Source organism: Peromyscus eremicus, chromosome 16_21 (genome assembly GCF_949786415.1).
Source record: "Peromyscus eremicus chromosome 16_21, PerEre_H2_v1, whole genome shotgun sequence".
NCBI classification, from domain to species: domain Eukaryota; kingdom Metazoa; phylum Chordata; class Mammalia; order Rodentia; family Cricetidae; genus Peromyscus; species Peromyscus eremicus.
Window position 1 is genome coordinate 35332959 of NC_081432.1, and position 27193 is coordinate 35360151.

General features: G+C 37.6%; 1 protein-coding gene across 2 annotated transcripts in view; it reads right to left on the reverse strand.

Moving 5' to 3' along the window:
- Positions 1 to 27193, reverse strand: part of Eif5b (eukaryotic translation initiation factor 5B) — a 50235-nt gene that overhangs the window by 14510 nt on the left and 8532 nt on the right. The window contains exons 2-12 of one of the 2 annotated variants that reach the window (XM_059281291.1): positions 22016 to 22141; positions 21835 to 21919; positions 20224 to 20887; positions 17503 to 17726; positions 16966 to 17116; positions 6661 to 6759; positions 5848 to 5937; positions 4931 to 5005; positions 1504 to 1787; positions 961 to 1068; positions 284 to 394 (exon numbers count right to left, since the gene is read on the reverse strand). In XM_059281291.1, the coding sequence (XP_059137274.1) occupies positions 284 to 394; positions 961 to 1068; positions 1504 to 1787; positions 4931 to 5005; positions 5848 to 5937; positions 6661 to 6759; positions 16966 to 17116; positions 17503 to 17726; positions 20224 to 20887; positions 21835 to 21919; positions 22016 to 22141 (2017 nt within the window). Of the gene's footprint in view, positions 1 to 283; positions 395 to 960; positions 1069 to 1503; positions 1791 to 4930; positions 5006 to 5847; positions 5938 to 6660; positions 6760 to 16965; positions 17117 to 17502; positions 17727 to 20223; positions 20888 to 21834; positions 21920 to 22015; positions 22142 to 27193 lie in introns of both variants that reach the window. The other variant, XM_059281290.1, reaches the window with a different exon arrangement.

Sequence of the window (27193 nt, forward strand, 5' to 3'; positions counted from 1 at the left end):
AACACCCTCCTGACTAGCCTTTGGGAATCTACCCAAAGCTATGAATGCCATCAGAAAGGAACTTTAAAGGAGAAGATTCTCATACCTGGTATGTCCACCACCATATCTGAAAAGCATATTGACTTACAACTTTGTTCTAGTACCATAAAAACTTCATAATATTGCTACCATGTTGGTTCCTCTGAGTTTGTTCCTGAGCCATACTCACTAATAACTGGTTTCAAAATAAATTTGAGGTGAGAACTGTTTATGTCAACAAAACAAGTAACATAATATAACTTACATTTTTAATCATCTTAGTTTGTTCATTAATAGCTTCAAGAGGAACATTTGTGGCACCAATCTGCTGTGTAATACCACCTGCTTCACCATCTTGGACATGTGTGTGACGGAGCTATGAGAAGAAAGCAAACTGAGATTGGTCATTTGGCATGGAAGAAGATAAAAACACAATCACTAAGAAATCGACAACTTGTTTTTTGTACACGAGTGCCTGCATTACAGTGACCCCAGACTAAAGCTCTGAGAAGAGGGACTCTTGTGCTCCTCCTTCCAACTATCAAGCTGCCCCCTTTACTCATTTACAAACTCACTGTGTATACTGGCCCTGCTAGGAAAAGGACAAAAGGCTTCATCCCACACTACACCTATCAAAAGAAGAGGCTAGAGACAAGGAAGTCTTCAAGGATAGAAAAGGTGAGAATTATAGCATCATACAAAACCCCTGGGACATTTTGCAAATGTTTCAAAAGCAGACCCCACTTTTTGCCCCATGATCCCATTTGGACAACTTGTAAATAGATCTACAATCCACTTTCTTTTACCAATTTCTATTTCCTAATTTCTTTGAAATATAAGAAAATGGAGGCAGATTTACGGACCTGCCATGCTGTGTGATATTAAAGCTTTTCAAAGGTACTATTTATTTCTCAAATAATATTAATGCACACATTTTCTTACCTTATCTAGAATTTTTGTTTTCCCTGTGTCTACATGTCCAAGCACACAGATGATAGGGGCTCTTAACTTTTCTGTATTTACATTTTTACTATGTTCAAGTCGTCGTTTCTGTAAGTGGGGTTAAAAAAAACAAAAAAACAAAAAACAGAAACAGAATTACAAATTAAGTACGGCTTCAAGTCTTCTTTATACTCCACCTTGACTTATGTAAAAAAAAAAAAAAAAAAAAAAAAAAAGGGGGGGGGGATGAAGGGGGCAGTTCCTGGTTTAGACCAGTGTCAAAACATATCATGGTCCAACATTATAAAAATTGGAGAGACACTGGTCATAATACTTTTGACAGGGTTTCTCTGTAACCCAGGCCGTCCTGGAACTCACTCTGTAGACCAGGCTGGCCTCCTCATAGATCCACCTGCCTCTGTCTCCCGAGTGCTGGGATCAAAGGTGTGTGTAGCCACCACCTGGCAATACTACTTTCTTAGAAGCACTGACTCAGACCTTTAGCTCCGAGGAAGACAACAAAGACAACAGGAACACAAATACCTCAATCCTCCGCTTTGCTTTGTCATAAGCCCGCTCTTCTTTAGTTCGGTCGTCATCAGAGTCATACTCAGAGTCTGAGCTAACTTCTTTGCTTGGCTTTTTATCTAATGTCTTCCCTGAGTCTTTCTCATCTGACATCTTCTCATCTTCCTCATCACCTTCACTGCCTTCACTTTCTCCTTCCTCTTCCTCATCTTCACTCTCTTCTTCCTCTTCCTCTTCATCTTCATCTTCCTCCTCCTCCTCTTCAGGTTTTTCTTGTACTTCTATGTGAATCGTGTTTCCTTCTTTGAGGAAAATAAATTGATTTTAAAATAAATGAAGCTAGCATCATAGATTTATATCAAAAGAACGGAGACTACAAAGTAAGGGAAAATTGTTAAAATATACAAATTACAGCAGTCGCCTTAACTTCCTAGGTCACAAATGCCAAACATTGATCTGTTCCTGTGGAGACTCCCACCAGGCACAAGACTCGAGGTGACATCACTAGCCAGGACTCCTGGTGGGACAACATGGACAACTGAGGATAATGCTGAGCACTGCTTCCCCCTTGGGGTGCTCCTTTGATGATTCTGGAAGCAGCAGTTAAATCTGAAGCTGCCTCAGCGCTAACAGCCAGACATTAGGAGTCCAGGCCTACGAAGACTAGAGCAGGGAGGGAAAGGAAGGTATGAGTGAGCAACCACTGCGTTATAATACTGTTACTGTGTCATAAAAATCCTGTAGCACATACCCTAGAAGTAACAGATGAGAAATAAACAGACTGTATCATCATCTAAAATGAAATGAGTCCATGCATTTGTTATTAAAAATGCTGGTGTGCAGACTGACAACCTTTAATTTAAAAAAATCCCCAAATCTGAAGTTCTCCAAAAATAATGATGCCATTTTTCCTCCTCTTTTTTTTTTTTTTTTTTTGGTTTTTTCGAGACAGGGTTTCTCTGTGTAGCTTTGCGCCTTTCCTGGAACTCACTTGGTAGTCCAGGCTGGCCTCGAACTCACAGAGATCCGCCTGGCTCTGCCTCCCAAGTGCTGGGATTAAAGGCATGCGCCACCACCGCCCAGCTTTTCCTCCTCTTTTGACACAGGGCCTCAAGTATTTATAGCTCAAGACAAACCAGAGATACTGAGACACTGTGTCAAATAAGAAAAAAAAGATATAAAATTAAGACTGAAGCCGAAAGAAAAATGAAGCAAAAAATGTTAAAATTTTCTATGTCCAGAGAAATATTACTATATGAAAAAGGAGGAAGAACAAACAATGGAGGTGAAAAAAAACAGAATTTGAAAGAAAAAAAAAAAAGCAATGGTATACAAATTGGGAGTTGGATAAATGCTCAAGTACTCCAAAGTTGTCTGGAAAGGTGGTGGTACTAAGCACTGTTAGTTGAAATGTGCAAGTTAAAAATCTCTAATAGCATCCTTTTAAAAATTAAGCTGGTCAGGGTGGCACATTCCTATAATCTAAGCCAGCATTCAGAGGCTGAGGCAGGAAGATCACACATTTGAGGCCAGACTAGGAACTTAGAGAGATCCAGTCCTAAAAAAATAAAATGAAAATCCTATCACTTGAGTAGAGGCAGAAAGACCGTGGCTCACAGCAAGTTCTAGGACGTCTGTGCTGGATAATGAGAGCCTATCTCAGAAACTGTGTAAAACAGAAATAAGAAAACCAAGGGGGTTAGGGAATGCAACTACTAATAAGAATAACAAAATCCAACAAACAAAAGATGGTTATAAAAGGGAAAAACAGAAAAAGATCACAATAGACTTACGAGCTTAAAAGAGAATGTACTTCATTAATCACATTGGGTGTTGAGGCACTGCTGCGAGTCCTCCAGGTGGACTGACCGACACACTGCTTGCTAGGGTTAGAGTGCACGGTAGTCCCCTCTACCATGGTGCTATTAAGAAGTAGGGGTGCACGCCTTTAGTCCCAGCACTCTGGAGGCAGAGGCAGGAGGATCTCTGTGAGTTCAATGTCAGTCTGGTCTACAAAGCAAGTTCCATGACAGCCAGAGCTATTATAGAAACCCCATCTCAAAAAACAAACCAAAGATATAGGGCCTCAGGGAAGCTAAGTCATTAGTGCTTTATACTCCTGAGATGATTAATGCTTCAAGGAGTCTTTGCAAAGAGTTTACTCAACTCTCTGTTCAATCCTTCCCACCAAGTAAGAATACTGTTCCTTCCCTCTGAAGGGGTCAGCAATAAAACGTCTCCCTGGAACAGAGAGGAGGAGTCCTCACCTGCCACCCACCAGTGTCAGTAGCTTGATCTTGGATTCCAAGTCTAGGAAACACATCTCTATTTTTGATAAGTCATACAATCGATGCTTTATTATGTCAGCAATAATATACTGACGCAAAGCCATTTATAGGTATAAGGAGAGTACTACAGACAGAAAACATTCATGTAAGTCAAGGGTAGTTTAGAAGAATATGAGATACTTAATATGATAATAGCCACTACTTGAAAAAGAGAACTATAACAGAAGGCCCAATTCATCAGAAAGATCTAAGACTGTATTCACCTGATATCACCGAATCAAAATATGTAAAGCAAAAATTAACAGAACGCTGAAAACAGACAATTTATAATCACAGTGGAAGACCTTTTCAATACATGGGCTAGTAAGAGAATGTGTATACCTATGTGTGCTCACATGTAAACACACAAACTCTCAGAATAATAAAGTCTTGAACAAAATAATCACCACACTTGGTCTCAATACAAAAACCAAGACAGCTTCTACAAACTAGTTTCTAATCACATTTGAAAACAAAATAGCTGAGCATACACTGGCTTTTAAGGCAAAAGCCACCATACTTCTTGAGAGAGAACCAAAGAATCACTGAGAAATAACTCAGTGGAGAACTCCTGCCTAGTGAATGTAAAATCCTGGGTCAAATGCCACTCAAACACACAGACATAGACACACACAGAATCATAGGTATTCCCTGGTCACCAAATTCTGTAGGCTAAAAAACACACTAAATAAATTAAAACTGCAAACTAGAAAATATTAACATCAAAAACTTGGTCTACTAAAAATGTTAGATTAAAAAAAAGGAGGAGGTCTCTCAAAAATCAAAGAGCCAAACATTCTCAAGAATATAGGAAAGAAAACTGTAAGAAATTAAATTCAAAGTAAGGTGTTTTAGTCATAAAATTCAAGTGTAATGACCAAAAGGTGAACATTTACATTTTATTCACAGTGAGCGGAACTGCGCCAATCTTTGCCTTATGCTGCTAGGCTTTGTGTAGGTGAGCTTTAGAAAAGCTACTCACCCCACACTGTCTAGATAAATGTATTCTAGGCAGCTATCACCTTAAAGATGACCTTCTGAAAACACATTCCTTTGGATTCAGGAACACACGTGATATATGATCAGTGGATTTATCAATATTTACTCACGGTTACCTTGTTCTCTCTCTTCATCACTGGCCATAGCTTCCCAGTCATCTAACCCAGCATCCTCAGTTTCTTCTTCTTCCTCTGTAAGTACAAGTTGCTATTTACGACAAGAAAGCACTGGAGGGTAAGAGGCTGCTTTCAGAAGTGCTGAATTATGCTTGGACAGAGAAAAAAAACTTGCTTCAATTATGAAAAAATGTTTATGTAGCTGTTTTCTTTGAAATTTTCTTTTCACTATACCTAGCATGCCATAAATTAAGTATAAACCAGATTTTATATTCAAATAAACTAAATTAGAAACCTAAGCAACAAAATGTTTAGATTTTAAAATGATGTATGAATGAACTCAGTTCTTTTAAAACTTTCAACTCATGCATTAGACAAAGGATTTTTATTTTGCTCTTATCAGACTTATCTTTTAGAACAGCGTTTAACTAAAAAAGAAAAAAGTCAAAAATTTTTGCCAATGCTTGCAAGGTATATGTATAAACACACATACACACAAATTAATAAGCTGAACATATATGGATTAGTAAATAGGAGCTAACCTCTAAGGTTTCAAAATATATGTTTTATGGTTCTTACAGTGTTGTAACTAAAGATGTTCCCAATTTGCTTTCATACCATAAGGTAAAAACTTCAGGCTTAGAGATTTTTGACCCATTTTTTAAAAAAAGGCATTCCAAAACCCTTCAATGTCTCCAACAGACATTTTACTAACACTACTAAAGAGAAACAAAACTGATTCAAGTATAGCTGGGATATTTTCTCAAAGTGGAAATGAAGAGAGATGGGCTAAAGAAATGAATGAAGAAAACCATCTAAGCTAGTAATTTATTTGGCTCCAAACTACTTAATGATGGTAGCTTATTGAGTCATGAACACTATGTAACAGGAACTAATGAAAACCTGATGTTACTGGCCTGGTTCAACAGAAGGAGGTGTCTCTTCTTTTTCTGGTATTCCTTGCTCCACAACTTCCACAGCAGCACTTATTTCCAAAGTTTCAGATACTAAAAAGGAGCAGAAAGTGTATTAGTCACATTTTGCAGTCTGCAATTTCTCTTCAAATATCCTATTCGGCACAGTATAAGAATTCTTGATGTAAGAACACGCGTCTTTCTAAGTCTGGGAAACATTTGATACCACTTAAGAGGAAATCACCGTTTCTGCCCAAGCAGAATATAAAATCACAGGGCAAGAACAAAAATAATTTATACTTTTGTTTTTCAGACGTAACATTATTCATATAAGATGCAGATATTTCAATCTGAAGTATTTTTTGAAGGTTTATCTTACATGTGTTTATCTTATATGTGCATACCTGTGTGTAGGCCAGAAAAGGCATTGCATCCCTGAGAGCTGGAGTTCTCACTGGTGGGATGCCCAGCTTGTTACCTGGGTGCTAGGATCCTAAGTCTGGGCCTCATGATTGAGCAGCAAGCAATCTTAGCTACTGAGCACTCTTCTCTAACAACTCAAGTACTTTCTCTTTTGCCTCTCATTTGAATCAAGTGAGAATGATTAAAATGGTAAGAAACAATGGGTAGAAAAATGCAGTGCTGGGGGCTGGGGATGTAGCCAAATAATAGAACCCCTTTGGCTCAGAAAGACCCTGGGCTCAGGCCTCAACATCCCACATACATGCATGCTTGTAGAAAGATACTTTCTGTTGAAAGCTGTGAGAAAAAGACAGGTGTAACCTTTCTAAACCAAAGGCTACTTCATAAACAAACCTTCTTTATTTTCTGGCTGTTGTGGTATTTTCTTCTTCTTTTTATCTTCATAAATGGGCCTTTTCTTTGGCAACGAGTCTTTCGATGGCACTTCGACACCTAAGGGGGGAAACGAGGAAAATTTAAGGCTTATACTGTTATACGGTTTACTTGATACTGGAGGGAAAGTATTTAAAATATGAGGCATGGTAGCCCACTTGTAATCCCAGCACCTGGGAGGGTAAAGGCAGGAGGGCCATCATCCTAGTAGGTTCAAGGTCAATGTGGGCTACATGTGAGACCCTGTTTCATCTCAACACTTCTAAAAAAGGAAAATATTTTAAAAGACAGCATTTTAAGCCAGGCAGTAGTGGCACACACCTTTAATCCCAGCGCTTGGGAGGCAGAGGCAGGCGGGTCTCCATGAGTTCGAGGCCAGCCTGGTCTACAGAGTGAGTTCCAGGACAGCCAGGGCTACACAAAGAGAAACCCTGTCTCAAGAAACCAAAAGAAGGACATTTTATCCAATTCAAAGATACGCACCCTAAAATTGAAGAACATTCAGAGAGAAACCTATGGCTTCTGTACAAGGTGTCTGTACATTCACATTCAAACACACTGAAGAGCTAACAAGTGCACACAGATCTTGCAAACACCACTGCTATGAAGAAGCAGAGCAACTCTTACCATGTACTGTCTCAAGTAGCCAAACCCCCTTAGTCTGAGCCGACTCATCTGTTCTCTAAGCATACTGTTCAGCTTTTCCTAAAATGTCCACAAATGACATCTTCACTCAGGCTTTTGTCATCGTGATGGATATGTAAATCATCTGTACTTTTATTTTAGACAGAGTCACATTGTGTAGCTCTGGCTAGCTTGGAACTCACTATGTAGACCAGGCTATCCTTCAATTCACAAGTATCTGACCACCTCTGCTTCCAGAGTGTTGGGGTTAAAAGTGAGCCCACCATGCCTGGCCCAGTACTTCATCTTTTAATTTCTGAGTTTTTGTATTACACTAGTTCATTAATTCGCTTAACAGCTGAAGGGCTTCTGATCATTCTTAGTTTAGAGTAGTTATGCGGAAAGCAGATGTGATTATTTTCACACAGCCTTCTTCATGAGTATTTCTCTTGAATGAGACAGAAGTTAAATATGTGCTTAATTTTGTTTAAAGCTGTCAGTTGTTCTTTAAAGTGGACTAAGACTGAAAATTCTTTTCATGTTTATGGTTATTGGTTAAAGTGGTCATTCAAATCTTTTGTGAGCTTATAAATGGAGTTCTTGGTTTTTCAAAAGTGCTGAATGATAAAGTTTTATATACCTTTAATAGTCTTTTTTAAAAAAAAATATTTATTTATTTATTATGTATATAGTGTTCTGTCTATGTGTATCCCTACAGGCCAGAAGGGAGCACCAGATTTCATTACAGATGGTTGTGAGCCACCATGTGGATGATGGGAATTGAACTCAGGACCTCTGGAAGAGCAGTCAGTGCTCTTAACCACTGCGCCATCTCTCCAGCCCTCACCTTCAATAGTCTTTACAAAATATTCAATAGGAAGGTGTTTGTGAATTTTCCTTCCTTTTACAGGTTACTTTTGTATTACATTTGTGTGTATTAGGCGTCCACAATGCCACAAGACACTTGTGGAAGTTGGTTCTCTCCTCCCTTGTGGCTTTCAGGAGTTGGACTCAGGTTGTAAGGTTTGGTGACAGGTACCTTTACTCACTGAGCCATCTTCCCAGCCCCTGAAATATACCTGCAAAGTCATTATCTGAAATCTCTTTGCCTAAACATTTTCTATTTTTCTCTAAAAGGTTTTGGCTTATAATCTTTAGAACTAAGATCCATTTTGAATTAATATTTAGGTATTATCAATCTAAAGTGGGGATAAAGACAAGTTTCTGTGTACAGACACTCAATTGTTTTAAGTACCATTTATTGTAAGAACTACATGTATTTCATCCCCTGAATTTCCCGATACCAGGGAAAATAACATCACTTTGTCATCTGCAGATGCTATTCTGTTAATCTACTTGTCTGCCCATTTGCCAATATAACACTATACTGATTCTTGGGGCTTTAGAGTATTTTTTAAAGATTTATTTAGAGTTAATCTTGAAATCAAATATTTTGAGACTTCCAAATTACTCTTTTTCAGAAGCATTTTTGTTAGGGCTGGAGAGATGCTCAGTGGTTATGAGCACTTGTTCTTGCAGAGAACTAGGCTCTGGTTCTAGCACCCACATGGTGGCACATAACCATCCATAACCCTAGTTCCAAAGGTCCCAATGCCCTCCTGTGGGCACCAGGCACAACACATGCCATATACATATATGCAGTCAACAACACACAATAAACAAACTTTTTTTTTAAATGTGTGTGTTTTGTTTTGTTTTGTTTTGTTTTGTTTTGAGGCAGGGTCTCACTATGTAGCTCTGGTTGCCCTGGAACTCACTAAGTAGAGCTGACTGGCTTTGAACTCAGAGATCCCCTGCTTCTGCCTCCCAAAGTGCTGGAATTAAAGGTGTCTGCCACTATACTCAGCTTAAATAAACCTAAAAAGTTTCAAAACAAGGTCGTTTGGGCTATTCTAACTCAATCTTATCATATCTGCATTTTAGAAACAGGTAACAGAGCACCATAAAGTGTCATTCTGTGACTTCAATTGAGATTCCACTGAATCAACAGACCGATTTTGAAAGCTTCACAGTTTTGAGTCTCATGGTTAATTATATGTTTCACACAGGCCTTACTTTGATTTACTCATTGCTATTTTGTAGTTTTCAGATTTAGATACTATAAATAATAGGTTTATAATTCTTTCGCTTTCTTTTTAGATTGGTTCAGAAATGTTTCTGCTCAAATTTGGTTTGGTTTTGTTAATTTTCAGCAGCTAATTGCTAGCATGAAAATACACTGACATTTACATACTGATCTGCCATTCACAGCCATGCTAACCTCACCCTCAGTGCTACAGTTGTGTATGCAGGAGATGCACAGCATTTTTCTATGCTGATAATCATAACCTGCAGAGACAGTTTCATTGCTTCTTTCCAGTCTGCCTGCCATTCATTTATTTAGCCCAATTCCACAGGTCAGGACATCACAGCACAATACTGATGACCATGGCAAGCAAAGACTGTCCGGACTTTTCCATTATGTTAGGGTTTCTTTTTATTAATTTTTATAATTACATTAGTTTTGTGTGTGCACATGCAGGCACACACCACAGTACATATATGCAATATAGGGCAATTTATGGGAATCCATTCTTTTTCTTCCATCAAGTGGTGAAGTCTCAGGGATCAAACTCAGGTTGTTAGGTTTGGCAGCAAATTGTCTTTACCTACCAGGTCATCTTTTGAGGTCTCTTTTTTAACTCTTCACCACTAACATAAGAGCAGTGCCTTTTATGGGAGGCTGGGGGATAGCAGGAGGAGACTAATGTCTTAAAACGTCAGGTTAAGAAGTTCACTGATACTGTTTGTAAATATTATATTAAATGACGATTCTGTCAAATGGTTTTTGTGAATTCACTGATATGTATCATGTAACTTTTATTCTTTAAGATTGCTGATATGAAAAAAATATAGTGATTCATTTTCAAATATTGAGTCAGCCTTGCATTCCCAGGATAATACCAAATTTATAATGAGAGATTTTTATGTATAAATATACAAAATACCCATGTAAATATATAGATATATTAAGTAGATGTCTACATATACCCACATATTTATCTATCTGGAGAGGGAGAGAGGAGAGAGAGAGAGAGAGAGAGAGAGAGAGAGAGAGAGAGAGAGAGACTTTGCTAAACTTTTGTTGAAAGCTTTTTCATGTAAATTTGTAAATGGTCAGGTATTGTAGCTCATACCTATATTCCCAATACTCAAGACGCCGAGACAGAAGGATTGGTAGGAGTTTCAGACCAGTCTGGAGCTATATATAGTCTGTATATCCTCTCCTGAAATGACTTTTTCTCAGTATGTAAAGGTGTTCTCAAAAAACACATAAGCTATTTCTGGAACATAGCACGTATAACTGGTCCAATGTACTCCTTAATCATTTTTTTAAAGTCCCTGGGAGCTTGTTTTCTTTGTTGGAAAGTAACTTAGTAAAATTTAATAGATTGTACCTTTTTAAAGTTGTTCTACTGCATCTACATTTTTGGATAGACAGGCATATAATTGTTCACAGTAGTACCTTCCATTTCACTACTGACACTGGTTTAAAATGTTTGTTGTTCTTAGTCAATGCAGCTAGTGAGCTATTTTAATTGATCATTTCCAAGAACTAGCCCTTAAGTCACAAAATTCTTAAAGCTACTCTTTCTCCCACCTCACCCTGCGCCTTTTGTAAGATGTTCTTCATCTCCAGTAAGCATTCCTCTTTGAATAGGGTAAGAAGAAATGCACTGTTTAGTTTTCAAAACTTGTAGATTTCTCCCCATATATATTTATTTTGGGAGGATATTGGTTTGCTTTTTGTTTTTTTTTTGTTTGTTTTGTTTTGTTTTGTTTTTTTTCCGGATAGGGTCCTGTAATTTAGTTCAGACAGACCTAGAACTTGCTATGGTAGCCCAGGCTGGACCCATATCATTACATCTTAGGAGACTGTTTTACTGGTCCCTCTGCTAAAAAGATTACATTCTTTTTACAGTTTTCTATTCTAAGATTACTGAGAAGTTTCATACTAGTATAGCAAGCAGCTGGAGACTCATAGGTGTGAGGCCAGTCTTATGAGTAACCTGAGGCTGTTAAGACCAGGAATTCCAAGAATGCAAAAGGCCTGAATGTTTCACATCTGTGAAATGTGAAAGCACACATCTGCAGGAAGATAGTGGCCTTCTGCCTTTAAAAGCAGCCCTCCCCCTTTAACTGGGCCTCAGCTCCAAATCTGACCATGGGACTAGGGATGGGCTAATTACAACTCCATAGAGCTTATTTAGATGGCCTCTTGGTGTCTTCTAAATCCATAACACTAGTGTGGCTATCACTCAGCAAAGCATAAGTGAATTTCCTCTAACTTTTCTATTACGAGGGATCCCTTACTCAGTAACTCTGGCCACTATTAAGCAAACAAATGTTATTATTCTAATTTCATGTACTGTTATGCAATAATGTGCTCAATTCAAAATGAAGAAAATGATTTAAAATTTTACAGCTGAAAGGAAATTCTAGGAAATTCTTTTCCTCTCATTCCCTAAAGGACCACAAAAACCTTCACCATTATGATATAGTCTATAAACTGGGGCTATCAATTACTGAAGCTTAATACAGAATTAGGGCACAGCTGACAAAAGATGAACTTAACTTGCCTCTAAAAATCTCACAGGGATGCCAGAAGAGAAAAGCAGGGCTTATTATCTACTCTTTCAAACACATCGTCAGGAATACGAAGTTTACCATCACTTGTCTCCTGACTGTACTTAAGATAAACCAGCTCTTTTCCCCAATGCTCACACTGAAGGACTAAAGTGACAAGTGACTATGACCAGAACAGCAGCATCTGGTCCTGCTGTGCTTACCAGAGTAGTATGCTAATCACTCTGTCAGCAAAAGATTGTGATCTTTGAAAGGCAGGATGAAACATGACACAAATAAAATGCTGCACTTTGAGAGAACTCACGAAGAAAATGAAAACATATTTTAACTGTGGAAGGCAGATCAAGGATCGATCCTCATGAAAGATGTTCATGTGCATCCCACAAGTGGAGACAATGAGATGGTAGAGGAGGAGGAGGAGGAGGAGGAGGATATGGACAGTGAAGACAACTACTACAACATGACTTAAGGTTAAGTACTTTGACTTGTGTGAAATGTGGAAATTATCCCCAACTTCATCCCATAATCTTTCTTGAGTAAAGAAGAGCCTTTCCCATAGAGGCTGCTGTCAGTGGGAGAGAGATGGCTGAAAAAGAAAAGTTAAGAGTGAACACTGGTGGCCTTGAAGATGGAGCAAACTCTCCAGCCATGGAATGTGGATGACCTCTACAAGCCAGAAAACCCCACAGATGGATTCTCACTTGACAGCTCTAATATATATGGTCCTGCCAACACCTCAGTCCAGTTCCAACTTTCAGTTACAGAACTCTAAGCCAGAAAATTTGTGTTGCTCCTAAGAAGTAATTTGTGGTAATTTATCACAGAAATACTGAAAACTACTACTAAGTGACTGCAAGTTTCCATTATCTTTACAGTCATAATGACGCTCTGTGCCTCCTGGCCAGCTTCGTAACTGGTGAAAAGCAAATGCAAAGGTGACTGTGTAAAAGGTCATACTCTTTTTTCTTTTTAAACTAACCATTCCATAGTACACATTTCCTTGGTTTTCTGACAGGGTTAAGGAAGCTTTTCAATGGTCCTTTATGTGTATTGGTAAATTGTTCTCCAAGAGCCAGGCGGTGGTGGCACACGCCTTTAATCCCAGTACTGGAGGCACAGGATGGTGATCTCTGTGAGTTCGAGGCTAGCCTGGGCTACAGAGTGAGTTCTAGGACAGGCGCAAAGCTACACAGAAAAACCTGGTCTCCAAAAAAAAAAAAATGTTCTCCAAAATTTGTAGAAACTGACACTGCCAGAAACCCTGGGTGGATGTCCAAATCCCACAGGCTCTTCTAACAGTGTGAACTGTCAAGTAATTCTCAGTGTTATCTTTATGTATTTTCTTTTTATCATGTTTCAAAATTATGTCTGTTTCCTGATTATGCCTCCTCCTCATTGAAATAACTTATCTACTGGACTTTTGTTTTCTTGTCAATTTATATGAATATGAGTAATAATTTGCGCATTATTTTAAAAAGCGATGCAAGTAAGATTGATTAAAGTGACTTACCAAGTAAAAAATTCTAATTTCAAGTCATTAATCTATTTCTGTGAGTTCATGGCTATCATTTTTATTATTTTAATGTTTTCTCCTCAAATAAAGGAAGTAAAGAGATATTATTAAATTCAGACAGTAGAGCAAACCAGTCAAACCTAGTCTGCAACATTACTAAGTATGAAGGAAATACACTCTTCTCAGTTTACAATTACTGGTACAGACCTACAAGTGAATGGTTCCATACGACAACCCCTCTTTTCTATTCCTATAACACACCCAAAAGACACTCAGAACCCCTTTCAGCTAACACAGACATTCAATCTGGCCAGAAGTTTTATGATACAGGCAGCAGCAGAAATTATATAGTATGGATTTTAAATAAAGTAAAAAACAAAACTAAGAATATTTTTAACTTTAAAATAAGAATATATGTATATACATGTAGGTACTGATAAAGGCTAGAATTGCAATGATCAGTGTTAAAACTATGGTAAGAGAAATGTATTAAGCCAAACAAAGAGGCTATATAAAGTATACAGTACAGCTTCCCTGACTAGCAGCCCATATCCACCAGGTAAAAAGCTTAAGCCGAATGCGGAGACTGCAGGCTGGATATCACCCCAGATTCAATCAACTGACTATTCTTCTAGACAGGGATTCTTAAAACACCACACTTGTGATCAACACCAGCACTTCTGTGCATTCAGATATTCTATTGAGGTAGCAAACCAAGACATCATAATCAAGTTCTCCAAGAGCTTTTTCCTGCAATAAACTTAGCAGCTGACTGAAAACTTGCAGCAATTTTCACAGGAATTTTCAGAAAGCTCCTGCAGATATCTAAGAACACATTCTGGATTTAATGAGCAAGGCAATGGATGTGGTAACTTATCTCTACCTAATGAGCTGCCTTTCAAAGATACAGTGAGAGAACACCAGAGGATCTTTTATTGAGATGGTTCACATGATTAGACTGCAGAGAGCCTTTCTTATCAAGCTAAGGAATTAAAACTTTCCATTTCTAGACAATGGGGAACAAGAAGTTGTCGGCACTAGGCAGCATTATAAAGACTGAGAAAAGAGACCAGGGTCAGAGATGCCTCTTAAGAAACCATCTTTTCCAAGCAGGTTCTAAAGACTGATACCAAATTAATTTAAAATCTTAACTTTCATCTAATTATATCTCTAGCTACTCCATAAAACAGCATTTCTGAGCTTGGAAAAATTATTCTCTTATGTTCCATTCCAAGCATCTCTTAAAGGCCTTTAGCTTTCTAGATAGTCACCAGTCACAGCTGATGTTTGGGTACTAACTATAAACAAATGTACCCTCTAACACCACTGGTTTTAAAGCTATATCCCCAAATAAGAATAAATTTTCTGAAATCTAAGTACAAACATAATAAAGAATTCATCACAAAAAAACATTTAAATTTCAGCTCTGAATGTTGAGCAAACTGCTTAAGCTTAGTAAATCACTACTTCCTATGTATGATAGGACTCAAATGATAAGATTTCTACGGGGGGAAAAAAGCAGTGTCAAAGATCATCACAGCATCAGTTACAAAGTACACAATAAGTGAGCTACTGATACAATTCTAACCAAGTCCTATGTGACTATAGCATAATAGCTTATGGAATATAAGGAAGAAATTAGGGAAGACCCAGAAATAAAGTCTTCTCAATGGAGTAAAGACACTATTTTAAGTCTTACTGTTAAAAACACAATTACATGACCAATTTGTCATCTTTAAACACCATTAACTGGGACAGGAACCAAAGCTCTTTGGGTAATAGCTAATTCTAGATCTACAACAAAAAACACAGGTAAACCTGGAAGGAAGAAGTTAATTAACACTGTGGTCATGCGAAAAAAATCACAAGGACTTCCACTGGATAGATGATACAATGAGTATCAAAGGCATTGATTTTGACTTCAAGAAATAAAATCAATTATGTCCACTAAATTAATATATTCACAGAAACAAAAGACAAAATTAAACTCATGGGTCACCTTTGAAGGTTGTCAGACATTGATTGATTATTTTGAAACCTTAGTAGGCAAAGAAGTAAGCACTTATTGTGACATTCCTGCATAAAAGCTGTTTCAGGAAAAGTTCTTATTTACAGATCGTGGCTAACTCAATGTAGAATAAAAGGCAAAATTACATTATTACCAATGTTGTAATTCCTAAAGAATACTGAATAAAACATCACCACCCACTGGACATCAGAACTATTACTGAGGGATTAGTTTTTGTTTTGTTTTGTTTTATAGTAAACAGGGCTACTCGTCCAACCTCACACTGCAACAAGTCAGAAAGCCCATCTCAGCACCACTGAAGTAAAGAAGTACACAGCACCACTAATAACAGACAAGCTGTGGGATCTAAGAAATTAGAAAATACAATAGCATAGTATTTACCAACACCAGGAGAATGTAATTAGACAAAATTCAGAATGTGAAAAATTCTACTAAACTCTTCAGTACTGTCAATAAATAAATGACACATCAAAATGGAGGTAGGTGGTATTACTGAGAGGCAAACCTATCAACCAAATACAATCTGTGGTTCACATCTGGATCCAGATTTAAACTATTTGTAAGACATCTGAAAGGAGGAAAATAATGAAAACAAAAAGAAAATCAGAAATAAAAAAGCTTTTTGGGGACAGAATAGATGGCTCAATTGGTAAAACGCCTACAGGGCAATCACGAGGATGTGAGTTCAGACCCCAGCACTTACACTAAAAAGCAAGCAAACAGAGAAACCCTGTCTCGAAAAACCAAAAAAAAAAAAAAAAAAAAAAAAAAAAGCAAGCAAACAAAAACTCCAGGCACAGTAGTGCACATCTGTAACCTCAGCACTGGGAGGCAATAGGCAGGCAGACTCCTGGAGCTCACTGGCCAACCACTCTAGTCAACTGGTGTGCTCCAGGTTCAGCCAAGGACCCTGTCTCAAAAATAACATGTGGAGAAGCATTTGAGACAGTGTCAACCTCTGACCTCCATGAGCACATATACGCATGCACCTACAAAAAACTTCTGAAAAAAATTATTATTGTTAGTGATAATATATATTCTAATTATGCTAAGTAAAATACTTATTTGCTACATGTACAAATAATATGGGAGAAAAAATATAAAATAAATGTTTATGAGTCACTTTAAAGAACCCTAAGGGAAAAAAAGTGCTCAGAAGGATAAGGGGTATAAAACAAAAATGGAAAGGGTTGATAATCAGTGAAACTGGTTAAAAGGTCTCACTTTCATTTTTATTTGTTTCTTGGTGAGAGGGCAAAATTCATGGAAATTTATGATCTGCACGCAAATTTCCATCATAGCACAGAAATCATTCTCTTAAACAACAGCACTATACACCTATTCCTTACATTTTTCCTCACCTTTCCCACAGCTTCAATTCCACATCCCTGAACTGATGCTCCTGCATCAGGGATCTAACTGCATGAGAAAAGCTCTGAAGATCACTACTTACCCTGAGCCTGGAGGTGTTTAAGGGTCACTTCAGCTCTGGCTCTGGCTTCTCTCTGAGACTTAGTTAACAGTTTCCCTTCTTTTTTTAAGCGTTCTTTTCTTTCTTTTTCCTTTTGCTTTTTCCTTTCTCTTTTTTCTTGTTCTAATCGTTCCTGAGCAAAAATACATGGCATATAAAAATTATACTAGCTGAATGAACCATCAAATTTAAAATAAGCAATACAAACTTCAAAGCTCTTGAGATGCAGGCAATATATTATGTTGGGAGATTATAAATTAAGATATTTAAATGTTGTACGTTATTCTTAAATAACATCAGGGTATATTATTAGCTATACACACATACAATTAAGTCTGTACATGGGAGACAAAGGTAAGATTTTCTTATACCTCTTCCATTTTATTACTTATATCCGAGCAGTTAGTATAAATGAATGCCTGCTCCACTATACATGGTTAGATGTACACTAGAGAATATTTACAGGACAGGTCTCAAGGAAAACTCACTGTCAGTGTTTGCAACTCCATGAAAACATACCTCTTCTTTTCGTTTGGCTTCTAGCTCTTCAAGCCGCTTAATCCGCTCTTCCTCTTCTCTCTTCTGTCTCTCCTCCTCCTCTTTAAGCCTAGACAGTGCTTCTTGGATAGCTTTCACAGTGGACTTGCTAGGGCCTTTCTTCTTCTCTTTCTCTTTTTCTTTTGTATCTTTCTCTGTTTTCTTTTTCTTCTTATCTTTTTTCTTTTTGTCTCCTTCATTGTCATCTACCAAAACGAAGAAATAAAGGCAAAGAACTCAAGTTGCTTTCTCTATCAATGAGTAAACAAACACTAGCCAGGGTTCAAGGACCAACTTGAGACAAAGCTTCTAGTGCCAGTGCGCTGGAGTGACATGCAGCACGGTGTCCTGAGACTGGAGTACCTCAATCCATCAGTACCAGTACAACAGACATCACAGCTGGCCCACTGGGGCACCTGCAATGCTAGCATTGGTCTGAGACATCCAGATGAACACAAAATGACACACAGACCCTGTCAACAGCAAAAAGGCGACAGACACTGCATTTCAGGTATCTCTCAGTTTGGTAATCATAGCACATGTCTGAAATTCTAAAAAAAAAAAATCAACTTAGCTTACACCCATTTAGTTGCTATAGCACTTCTGTTAAATAGGGACGATGAAAATGATAACTAGAATATGGGGATATTGGAACAAAATACAAAAATATAATTATACTTCAAAAACACTGACTGGCTCAGAGGTTAAGAGCACTGGCTCCTCTGCTAGAGGTCCTGAGTTCAATTCCCAGCAACCACATGGTGGCTCACAACCACCAACAATGAGATCTGGTGCCCTCTTCCAGCCTTCAGGGATACATGCAGGTGGAACACTGCTGTGGGATGTTCTGTATGGCTAATGTGATGCTCTGATTGGTCAATAAATAAATCACTGATTGGCCAGTGGCCAGGCAGGAAATATAGGCGGGACAAGGAGGAGAATAAAGCTGGGAAGTAGAAGGCTGAGTCAGAGACACTGCCAGCCGCCATGATGACAAACAGCATGTGAAGATGCTGGTAAGCCACAAGCCACGTGGCAAGGTATAGATTTATAGAAATGGATTAATTTAAGCTGTAAGAACAGTTAGTAAGAAGCCTGCCATGGCCATACAGTTTGTAACCAATATAAGTCTCTGTGTTTACTTGGTTGGGTCTGAGCGGCTGCGGGACTGGCAGGTGATAGAGATTTGCCCTGTGGGCCAGGCAGGAAAATTCTAGCTACAGAACACTGTACACATAATACATATTAAAAAAACAAAACACTAAAGAAATAAAGTTGGTGATATTCCTGTGTCAGTGTTTCTCCTCAAAATTCAGACAATAAAACTTTCAGTGGCTAAAAACTTAGGTCATTGTTTTTTTCACTAAAAGGTTTCTAATCTAAGAAAAAGCTATTCTTTTAAAAAAATCTAGAACACCTAATATTTAGATATATTTATTCTAAGAGAAAGCAATCAGCTAGAATGTTTAGATTTCAATTACTGATCAATTTATTTCAACTACTGAAAAAGACAAAAGAGGGGCCAGTAACATGGTTCGGCAGGTAAAGGGGATTGCTGCCAAGTCTGACAGCCTATGTCTGATCCCTGGAACTGACATGGTAATGGAGAAGTGACTTCTAAAAGTGGTCCTCTCTGACCTCTCCACATACAATGTGGCACATGTACACCCACACATTTAAAAAAAAAAAAAAAAGAATAAATGAAATAAATTTACTTTTAAAGAAACAAAAAACGTGATCATTATCACCTAAGTGAATTAACTAATTTAAGTCTCTTAATTTACTTTTTACTTTTCTATTTCACAGGTTAAACTGTTTTGTTTTGTTTTGTTTTTAATAAAAAGGAAAGAATTTAGAGATATCATCTGACATGAGTTTTGGGAAGGAAATTTTTCTTTGGCCACTTAGTCATCATTAACAGCAAAAATAGTCATAATAAATTTTTATTAAATTTCTAATGTATAAATAAATAGCCTGAAGAAATGGTTTAATGAGCAAAGTGCTTGCCATGCAAACATGAGGAATTCAGATCCTATCCCCAGCAACAACATAAAAAGCCAGGCATGGCAGCACCCATTTGTAAATCCAATATAAAGGGAAAGCAGAGAGAGACACGGACCCTGAAGCTCCACCAGCCTGGCTGAAACACTAACTCTATCATCAGTGAGCTAGCCTGTCTCAAAAAATAAGATCGAAGACTATTTATCATGATTTCAGCCTTCCGTGGTGGCTGGTAGTTCTTCGTGCAGGGATGAGGCATGAGCTTGCCCCTTCCCCTGTAGCATGTCTATTTGTTGCTGTCCTTCCTTATTCAACTCATGTTAAAGCAGTCATGCTGGTGACACTTTAAGAGTGTTGTTTCTGACACTCCTGGGAGAGACAATCACACAGCAATTAATGAAAAAAAAAAAAAATAGGCCATGAATTTGAAAGAGAGCAAACAGGTGTATATGGAAAGGTTTAGAAGGAAGAAAGGGAAGGGAGAAATGTCGTGATATTATAATCTCAAAGAATAAAAAGATAATTTCTTTAAAATGTAGGATGGATTGTGATGGCGGTAGGGACCTAAAATTGGCCCCTGGCCTCCATATCCGAATACACAGAGGAGTGTACTCACACATACATGTCACAAAATACTATCACAGCACAATGATCACAACTTAGACTAGACATGAGCCAAAGGCTTTTGTGGTTATTGCCAACCTTCTACAGCGGTAGGAATGTCTCCTTTCTCCTCAGGGGCAGCTCCTGTATCAAGCGTCTCTTTGAGTTTCAAACCTTCCTCTTCAGATTTCTGCTGAGGTTCTTTCTGTTTACTCTGGTCCTTTTTTCCTTTTTCTAGCTCTTCTTTTTCTTTCAACTTCCGCAATTTCATTTTTTCTTCATCTCTCTTTTTTTTCTCACGCTCTTTCTTTTCTGCCTTCTTCTGGGCGACTGTCTTAATTTTGAAGGAGTCATCATCTTCATTCCCACTCTCCACATTAGGAAGTGGCTTGTTTTTCTGGTTTCTTTTCTGTCCTTTTCTGGACTGCAAAAATTCATCTGACTCACCACCACTTTCACCAGAAGAGTTTACTCTAGAACGCTCTTTACTTCTTTTACTATTATCTTCATCCTCTTCTGATTCATCCCATTTTTTATTTGATTTCTGAGCTTTTTTAGCTTTTTTAGAAAGTTTATTAGAATCATCATCATCATCACTCCCAGAGAATATTTCCACTTTAGGTTTTGCAGTCTTTTTTGATTTTGAATCTTTATCTTCCAATTCTTCACTATCATTATCATCAAAACTTGTTTTTTTGCCCTTCTGTCCTTTCTTCTTTTTATCTTGTTTTGAGGCAGATTCTTCTTCATTGTTTTCTGTAGGCTAAAAAGTTTCCCTTGTTAGAAATATCAACAGATTGTCATCCCTTAAAAATAATGAGGACCTCCCCAGAGTTAAGTGCTTCCCACAGTACACATTTTTAAACGCATTTCATGGAAGCATGGTTTTGTTTGTTTGTTTTTCGAGACAGGGTTTCTCTGTGTCGCCCTGGTTATCCTGAAACCTGCTCTGTAGACCAGGCTGGCCTCAAACTCACAGAGATCTGCCTGCCTCTGCCTCCCGAGTGCTGGGATTAAAGGCGTGCACCACCATAACCACCTGGCTTAGAAGCATGATTTTTTTTGTCTTGTTTTATAAAAATATTAAAGTATGGGGCTGGAGAGACAGCTAAGGAGTTAAGAGCAATTGTTGCTCTTGCAAAGGACCCAAGTTTGGTTCCCGCACCCACATGTCAGCTCACAACCATCTGTATAACTCCTCCAAGGGATCTCAGGCCCTCTCTCTGACCTCCATGGGCACCAGACTGTACACATATGGTGCACATACATATATGCAGGCAAAACATTCATACACATAAATTAAATAAATCTAAAAAGAAAAAAATAGAAAAAAATCCAACCACACAATAGACCCTAGTGTAGGTCTGTTACACAACTCACATTCACCATACATCTCAAAATCCATGTGCCCTGAAACAGTAATGAAAAATAATGTAGAAAATGGAAGGTGGAGGTGGGAAATGTCATCACTGTCCCCGAATGTACCAATTTTATCAATAGGCAATACAACATTAAGTACTTCTAGATTCCCAAAATTTATTTCTGTCAAAGGCTCTAAGCATATTGCTTCTTTCAGAAAACTTGGTTCCTCCCTTTGACCTGTTTTGTAAAAACTATGAACCTATCTACAATCACAGGATTCCCCATGCAGCTCCTAAAACAGCACTACCAAGAAAAAAGAGTGGGAGACATGATGGTAACAGCTTTCACCTTGACTGGAGCAGCTTCTCTGTCAGCTCTGATACCTTGGGCTTCCAGAGACAATTCTTCCAGTTCTCTCAGAATATCATTCTCACTAGAAAAGGAAGAAAATACATTTTGAAGTACTGAAATCATTAGATGACTCCGATACTCAAGATATGAAAAATTGAATGTTTTTTTAAAAACATACTCAAAGTCTTGCTTCTTTTTCTCCTTTTTCTTCTTCCCCTTTGATTTCTGAGGCTCCTGTTCCTTGGCAGCACCAGCTCCTTCTATTTCTGCAGCCAAGGCGCCAAAATCAATATCATCCTTGGTACTTAAATGAAAACAAAGACCAAATGTTACTCAACAGCAAATCATCTACCAGTTCCCTTACACAGACACTTCCTTGGTATTTTTGCACCCTGTCCACTTATTAGCAGCACAGAGAAACACTCATCAAGTTCTCTCACAACAGCACAGTTACACACTTACCAAACTCTTCTGACTTTGGTATATTCCTTTATGGAGGAAGACAAAGTCAGAAGGTGGGAATAAAGAGCCTAACCCTAAAACAAATAAGCAAACAACCCACGCAATGAAGGGAAAGAGTAACTTCCATAGATAATAAACGTGTGTATCTACATGCAGGCACCTGAATGGAGTTTTCTTTATAAAACACAAAAGAACTACAGTATAAAACAGGCCTTATTCCTTGGCTATCAGTTACAATACCTAAATATTTGGACCCTTATACATTTTTCACCTGAAACAGCAAAAATTAGAGAACTCAGAAGAACTTGAGAAACCAACTAGTCTATTATCTCACTTAACTAGTTGATAAAACTGGAATGCACAAAAATTTGAATGCCTGAAGGAAAACATGACTGCACATATAAGTTTACATGAGTTAAGTATGGTTCACTAAATGAAACACTTAGCATACATACACACATACACGTGCCCAATACAGAACCAAACCCACTTTTAATCTTCCACATTTCTGACTCAGTCTACAGTGTCCCCACCTATACGATTTTGAGTAATCAAAGTCCCAGTCAGGTTAAAATCTACAGAAGACCAACGTCAGTCATTCTGAAATGTACAAGCACAAAACAGTATGTTAAATTCATTTGGATAACACATTAAGACATCGATAGACAGGAACTGGAGAGATGGTTCAGCAGTAAGAACAACACCAGCTGCTTTTCCCAACACCCATCTAGAACTCCAATTCCAAAGGATCCAACTGCCCTCTTCTGGCCTCCTCCAACACAAGGGACTCATGGGGTGTACAGGCATACATGCAAGCAAAATACCTATACATATAAAACCAAGTACAATTTTTTTAAAAAGACATTAAAAGATTCATGGAACAGAGAACGCTTTATATTGTTTAATCTGGTAAAGAAAACCTTTGAAGAAAAATAAATTAACTTCTTCCTATACAATGAAAAGATGATATAACAAAATATCAACAAAACAGAATTTAACTTCAAGAAACTTACTAGAGAGGATAGCAAACTGTAAATCAAGAAATAAAGGAACTTAATGCTTTTATGAGTAAACAGAATTAAAATATGTCCCACTGGACACTTACTGACTCTAAACTGTTTGCACATCTAAAATGGGGAAGTTAAATCCTGGTAAAGCAGCTTGAAAACCAGCAATACAGCAGGGAAAGACGTTAACACGGCAAAGCGCATGGTACAGTGGGCACAGCCCCGACTACTAGAAGCAAGAGATCCAGTGAGGGAGCTTCTGTAAGTAACTGTAGTAAGAACATAATGGGCATCTGACTTCTACCAATGCTAACAAGATTCAAATCTAATAAACATAAAGGGGACGGAATCTGTAACACTTAAAACTACATGTATACAAAAAGGAGTAGGGAAGAATTAAAGAATATGTTCATGTCAAATCAGATAATAAGAATCTAAGGGCAGCCCTAGGCAATAGAGTTGCCCTAAAGGCACCTCTGCCAATATTTCACACCACAACAGTTTCTGAAAATTAGGAGAAAAGGAAGGTTGAAGGTTGGCACTTTACCTCCAAAATATTACCAGCCCTCACATAACTATATTTGCCTCCTAAAAAGAACATGAGGGATTGTTTTTGTTTCACCACCATCCCAGAGTATTCACCAACAAAGACCCCTACAATAATAGTACACACAATTACCTATGTACAGTATCAAGTCTAAAAGACAACTTCTGGCTAAAACAAAAGAATAATAGTTTCTGAATGCTTACCAAATATCAAGCATTGTGATAACCACCTGCTACACATACTAAACATTCTCTCTTAATGCTACTAACAATTTTAAGAAGTGAAGCCTAAATATGATAAGCACAAAAGCCACATAATTAGAAAGCATCCCCCCAGCGACAAGCTCAAACTTAACTATATTGTCTTCCCCCTCCAAAAAAGAAAATAATTTAGCTTCTAATTTTTCAGTAAACTCAAACGCAATTAGATCCATCAAGTACAATATGACTAAGTCTTAACCCAAACACTTCCAAAGTATTCTTCCAATATATAATAGGGATTGAACACAATGCCATATCTTCAGCCCAATTTTCATTTTCAAAACTTTGGATTTACTGTGCATAGCTCAGGCTGCTGATTCTCCTATCTCAGTCTTCTAAATAGATGGGATTACAGGCATTACCACACTCAATGTATATATGGAATATCAAACAACTTAGAATAGTAAATACCATACTGAGAGCAAAATTGGAAAACTCATTATCTACTACTAAGACTTAAACTGAAGCTATCAAGGCAGCATGCTATCAGACAAGAGAACACATGCACAGCCAATAGAACAGTTTAGAAACAAACCAATACAAACATAATTACCTAATCCATGACAGAAAAGGAAAGGCAATTCACTAACAATTCCTTTTCAGCTGGTGTACAAAAGAGGAAAACAAAACATCAAAACACAAAATGTGTTTGTTGATCTTGAGGCTTGGCAATGAGGTTTTAGACAAAAAAAGAAAAAAAAAAAAAAAAGAAGCACAAGCCATAAAAGAAAAATAACAAGCTTTAAGAAGATACATTTTAAAAATGAAAACGCTATGTTGTTAACACTTGTATCTAAAATATACAAAGAGCACCCAAATAAATATGGGCAAAAGATATGAAGTTGTACTGCCAAAAAGATAAACACTGCAAAAGATGTAAATGAAAACAAAGCTCAGTAAAGGGAAAATCAAATTAAAACAAGGAGATGGCACTCTACATCTATTCCAAAGGCTAAAATCCAAGTGACTGAGAATTATCAGTTACTGATAAAAACACAAAAATGGCTGATTCTCTAGCTGATATAAAACACAGATAAGTTAAACCTGAAGCATCTTGGAGCACCAGAAAGTAAGAAATAGACTAAATAAAACTGAGGAAAGTCAACACATAAACACACAGAATTCTGGGTACGTGGCACCTGAGAATGTGAACAACTCAAAGAGTCCCCAATGACCAATAAAAACAGTAAATTAGTTAACTGATGTATCAAATTAAACACGGTATTAAATTACAAGCCAAGGGCTGGTAGAATAGCTCAGTGGTTGCTAGCATTCTTGCCTACACCTGTGAGATCTTAGATTTGCTCCTTAGGACTACAAAACAGCAAAAAAAATCTGACTTACAAGACAAAGTAATAAAATAGCCACTAGTTCATGCTGAGAGATAAACAAATGGGTGAATGAGCAAGAAATAAAGACTAAATAAACTACATAAAACTCCACAATCCAGGGAGGAGAACATTTACTTTCCCACTCCTAATACTGTGGGCCATGCACAATGACTTCCTTCCACAGACTAAATATGGAAAGAATAGAATAACTTCACAGAGTAGAAACCTGACAGAGCCTAGCTTGGTCAAATTACCAACATCAACGAGATAATGAAGTATGATGAACTACCATAGATAAAATGAGCCTAAAGAAAAATTTACCACAAAACATGTGGTACAGATTTAATACAGCCAGTAAAATCAAAAGAAATCTAAACAAATTCAGCACTACAGTTAGTTCATACTAGTTTCTTCATTGTAGGAAGAACATCATGCTGCTATGTTAATAGGGCATGGTAGTTTGAATGAGAATGGCCCCCCACAGGCTCACATCTTTGAAGACTTGGTCCCTAGTTAGTGGAACTGTTTGGGAAAGATTAGGCCTTATTGGAGGTGTATCAGTGGGCACAGGCTTTGAGGGTTCTCTGCCTCCTGTGAGCTCTCAGTTGTTCCAGCTGCCTTGAGTTTGCTTCACTATCATGGACTCTAACTTATGTCAGAACACCATAAGCCCAATTAATATGCTTTCTGTTGTAAGCTGCCTTGGTCATGGTGTTTTATCAACAGCAAAAGAGACGTACTACATGGGGAAAAGTCAGTATTGAATATACAGAGATTCTGCACTATCATTACCAATTTTCTCTAATTCTAAAGTTATTTTAAGATTTGTATTTTTAATTATCTGTGTAAGTGTGTGTCTACATGCAGATATGTGCAGGTATGTAAGTGCTCACAGAGACCAAAAGAGGGCACTAGATCTCTTGGAGCTGGAGTTATAGGTAGTTAAAAGATGCTCAAAATTAGTGCTGGGAACTGAACTTATTCTGGAAGAGCAATATACACTCTTTACTCCTGAGCCATCTCTCCAGCACACTAAAAGTTAACTTTTAAAAATTTACCCAGCCAGGCGGTGGTGGTGCATGCTTTTAATCCCAGCACTTGGGAGGCAGAGCCAGGCGGATCTCTGTGAGTTCGAGGCCAGCCTGGTCTACAGAGAGAGATCCAGGACAGGAACCAAAACACAGGAAAACCCTGTCTCGAGAAAAAAAAAAAAAAAAAAAAAAAATTACCTGAAGAAAGGAAAGCCACCATGCATTTACATCTTCTCCAAAGCAAATGAAAATATTAAATTTAACAAAATGTGCACATAACTAGTATGTTAAAAACTATAAAATGTTGACGAATGAAATACAAAGAGAGATTAAATAGATGAATCATATTCATTGATAGAAGACTCAACAACACTAAGAAAATTTTCTCCAAAATTATATACAGGGTTAATGAAAACTCCAGCAAGATTTTTAAGACACAGCTAGTACAGACAACTAAAAAATTTATATGTGAAGGCAAAGGACTTAGAATAGCTAAGAAAACTTTTTTTTTCTTATTTGTAAAGTGGGAGGCATCATTTTACCAAATTTCAGGGCTTACAATGTAGCTAAAATAACCAAAACTACACTGGTATACTGATAAAACACAGATCACTGGAACAGAAAAAACAAAAATGGTCTCCATAGAAGTATGGCTACCCTCTTTGTACAAGGTACAAAGCCATTTAAAGTGAAGCTCACCTTCCCCACAAATGAGCTG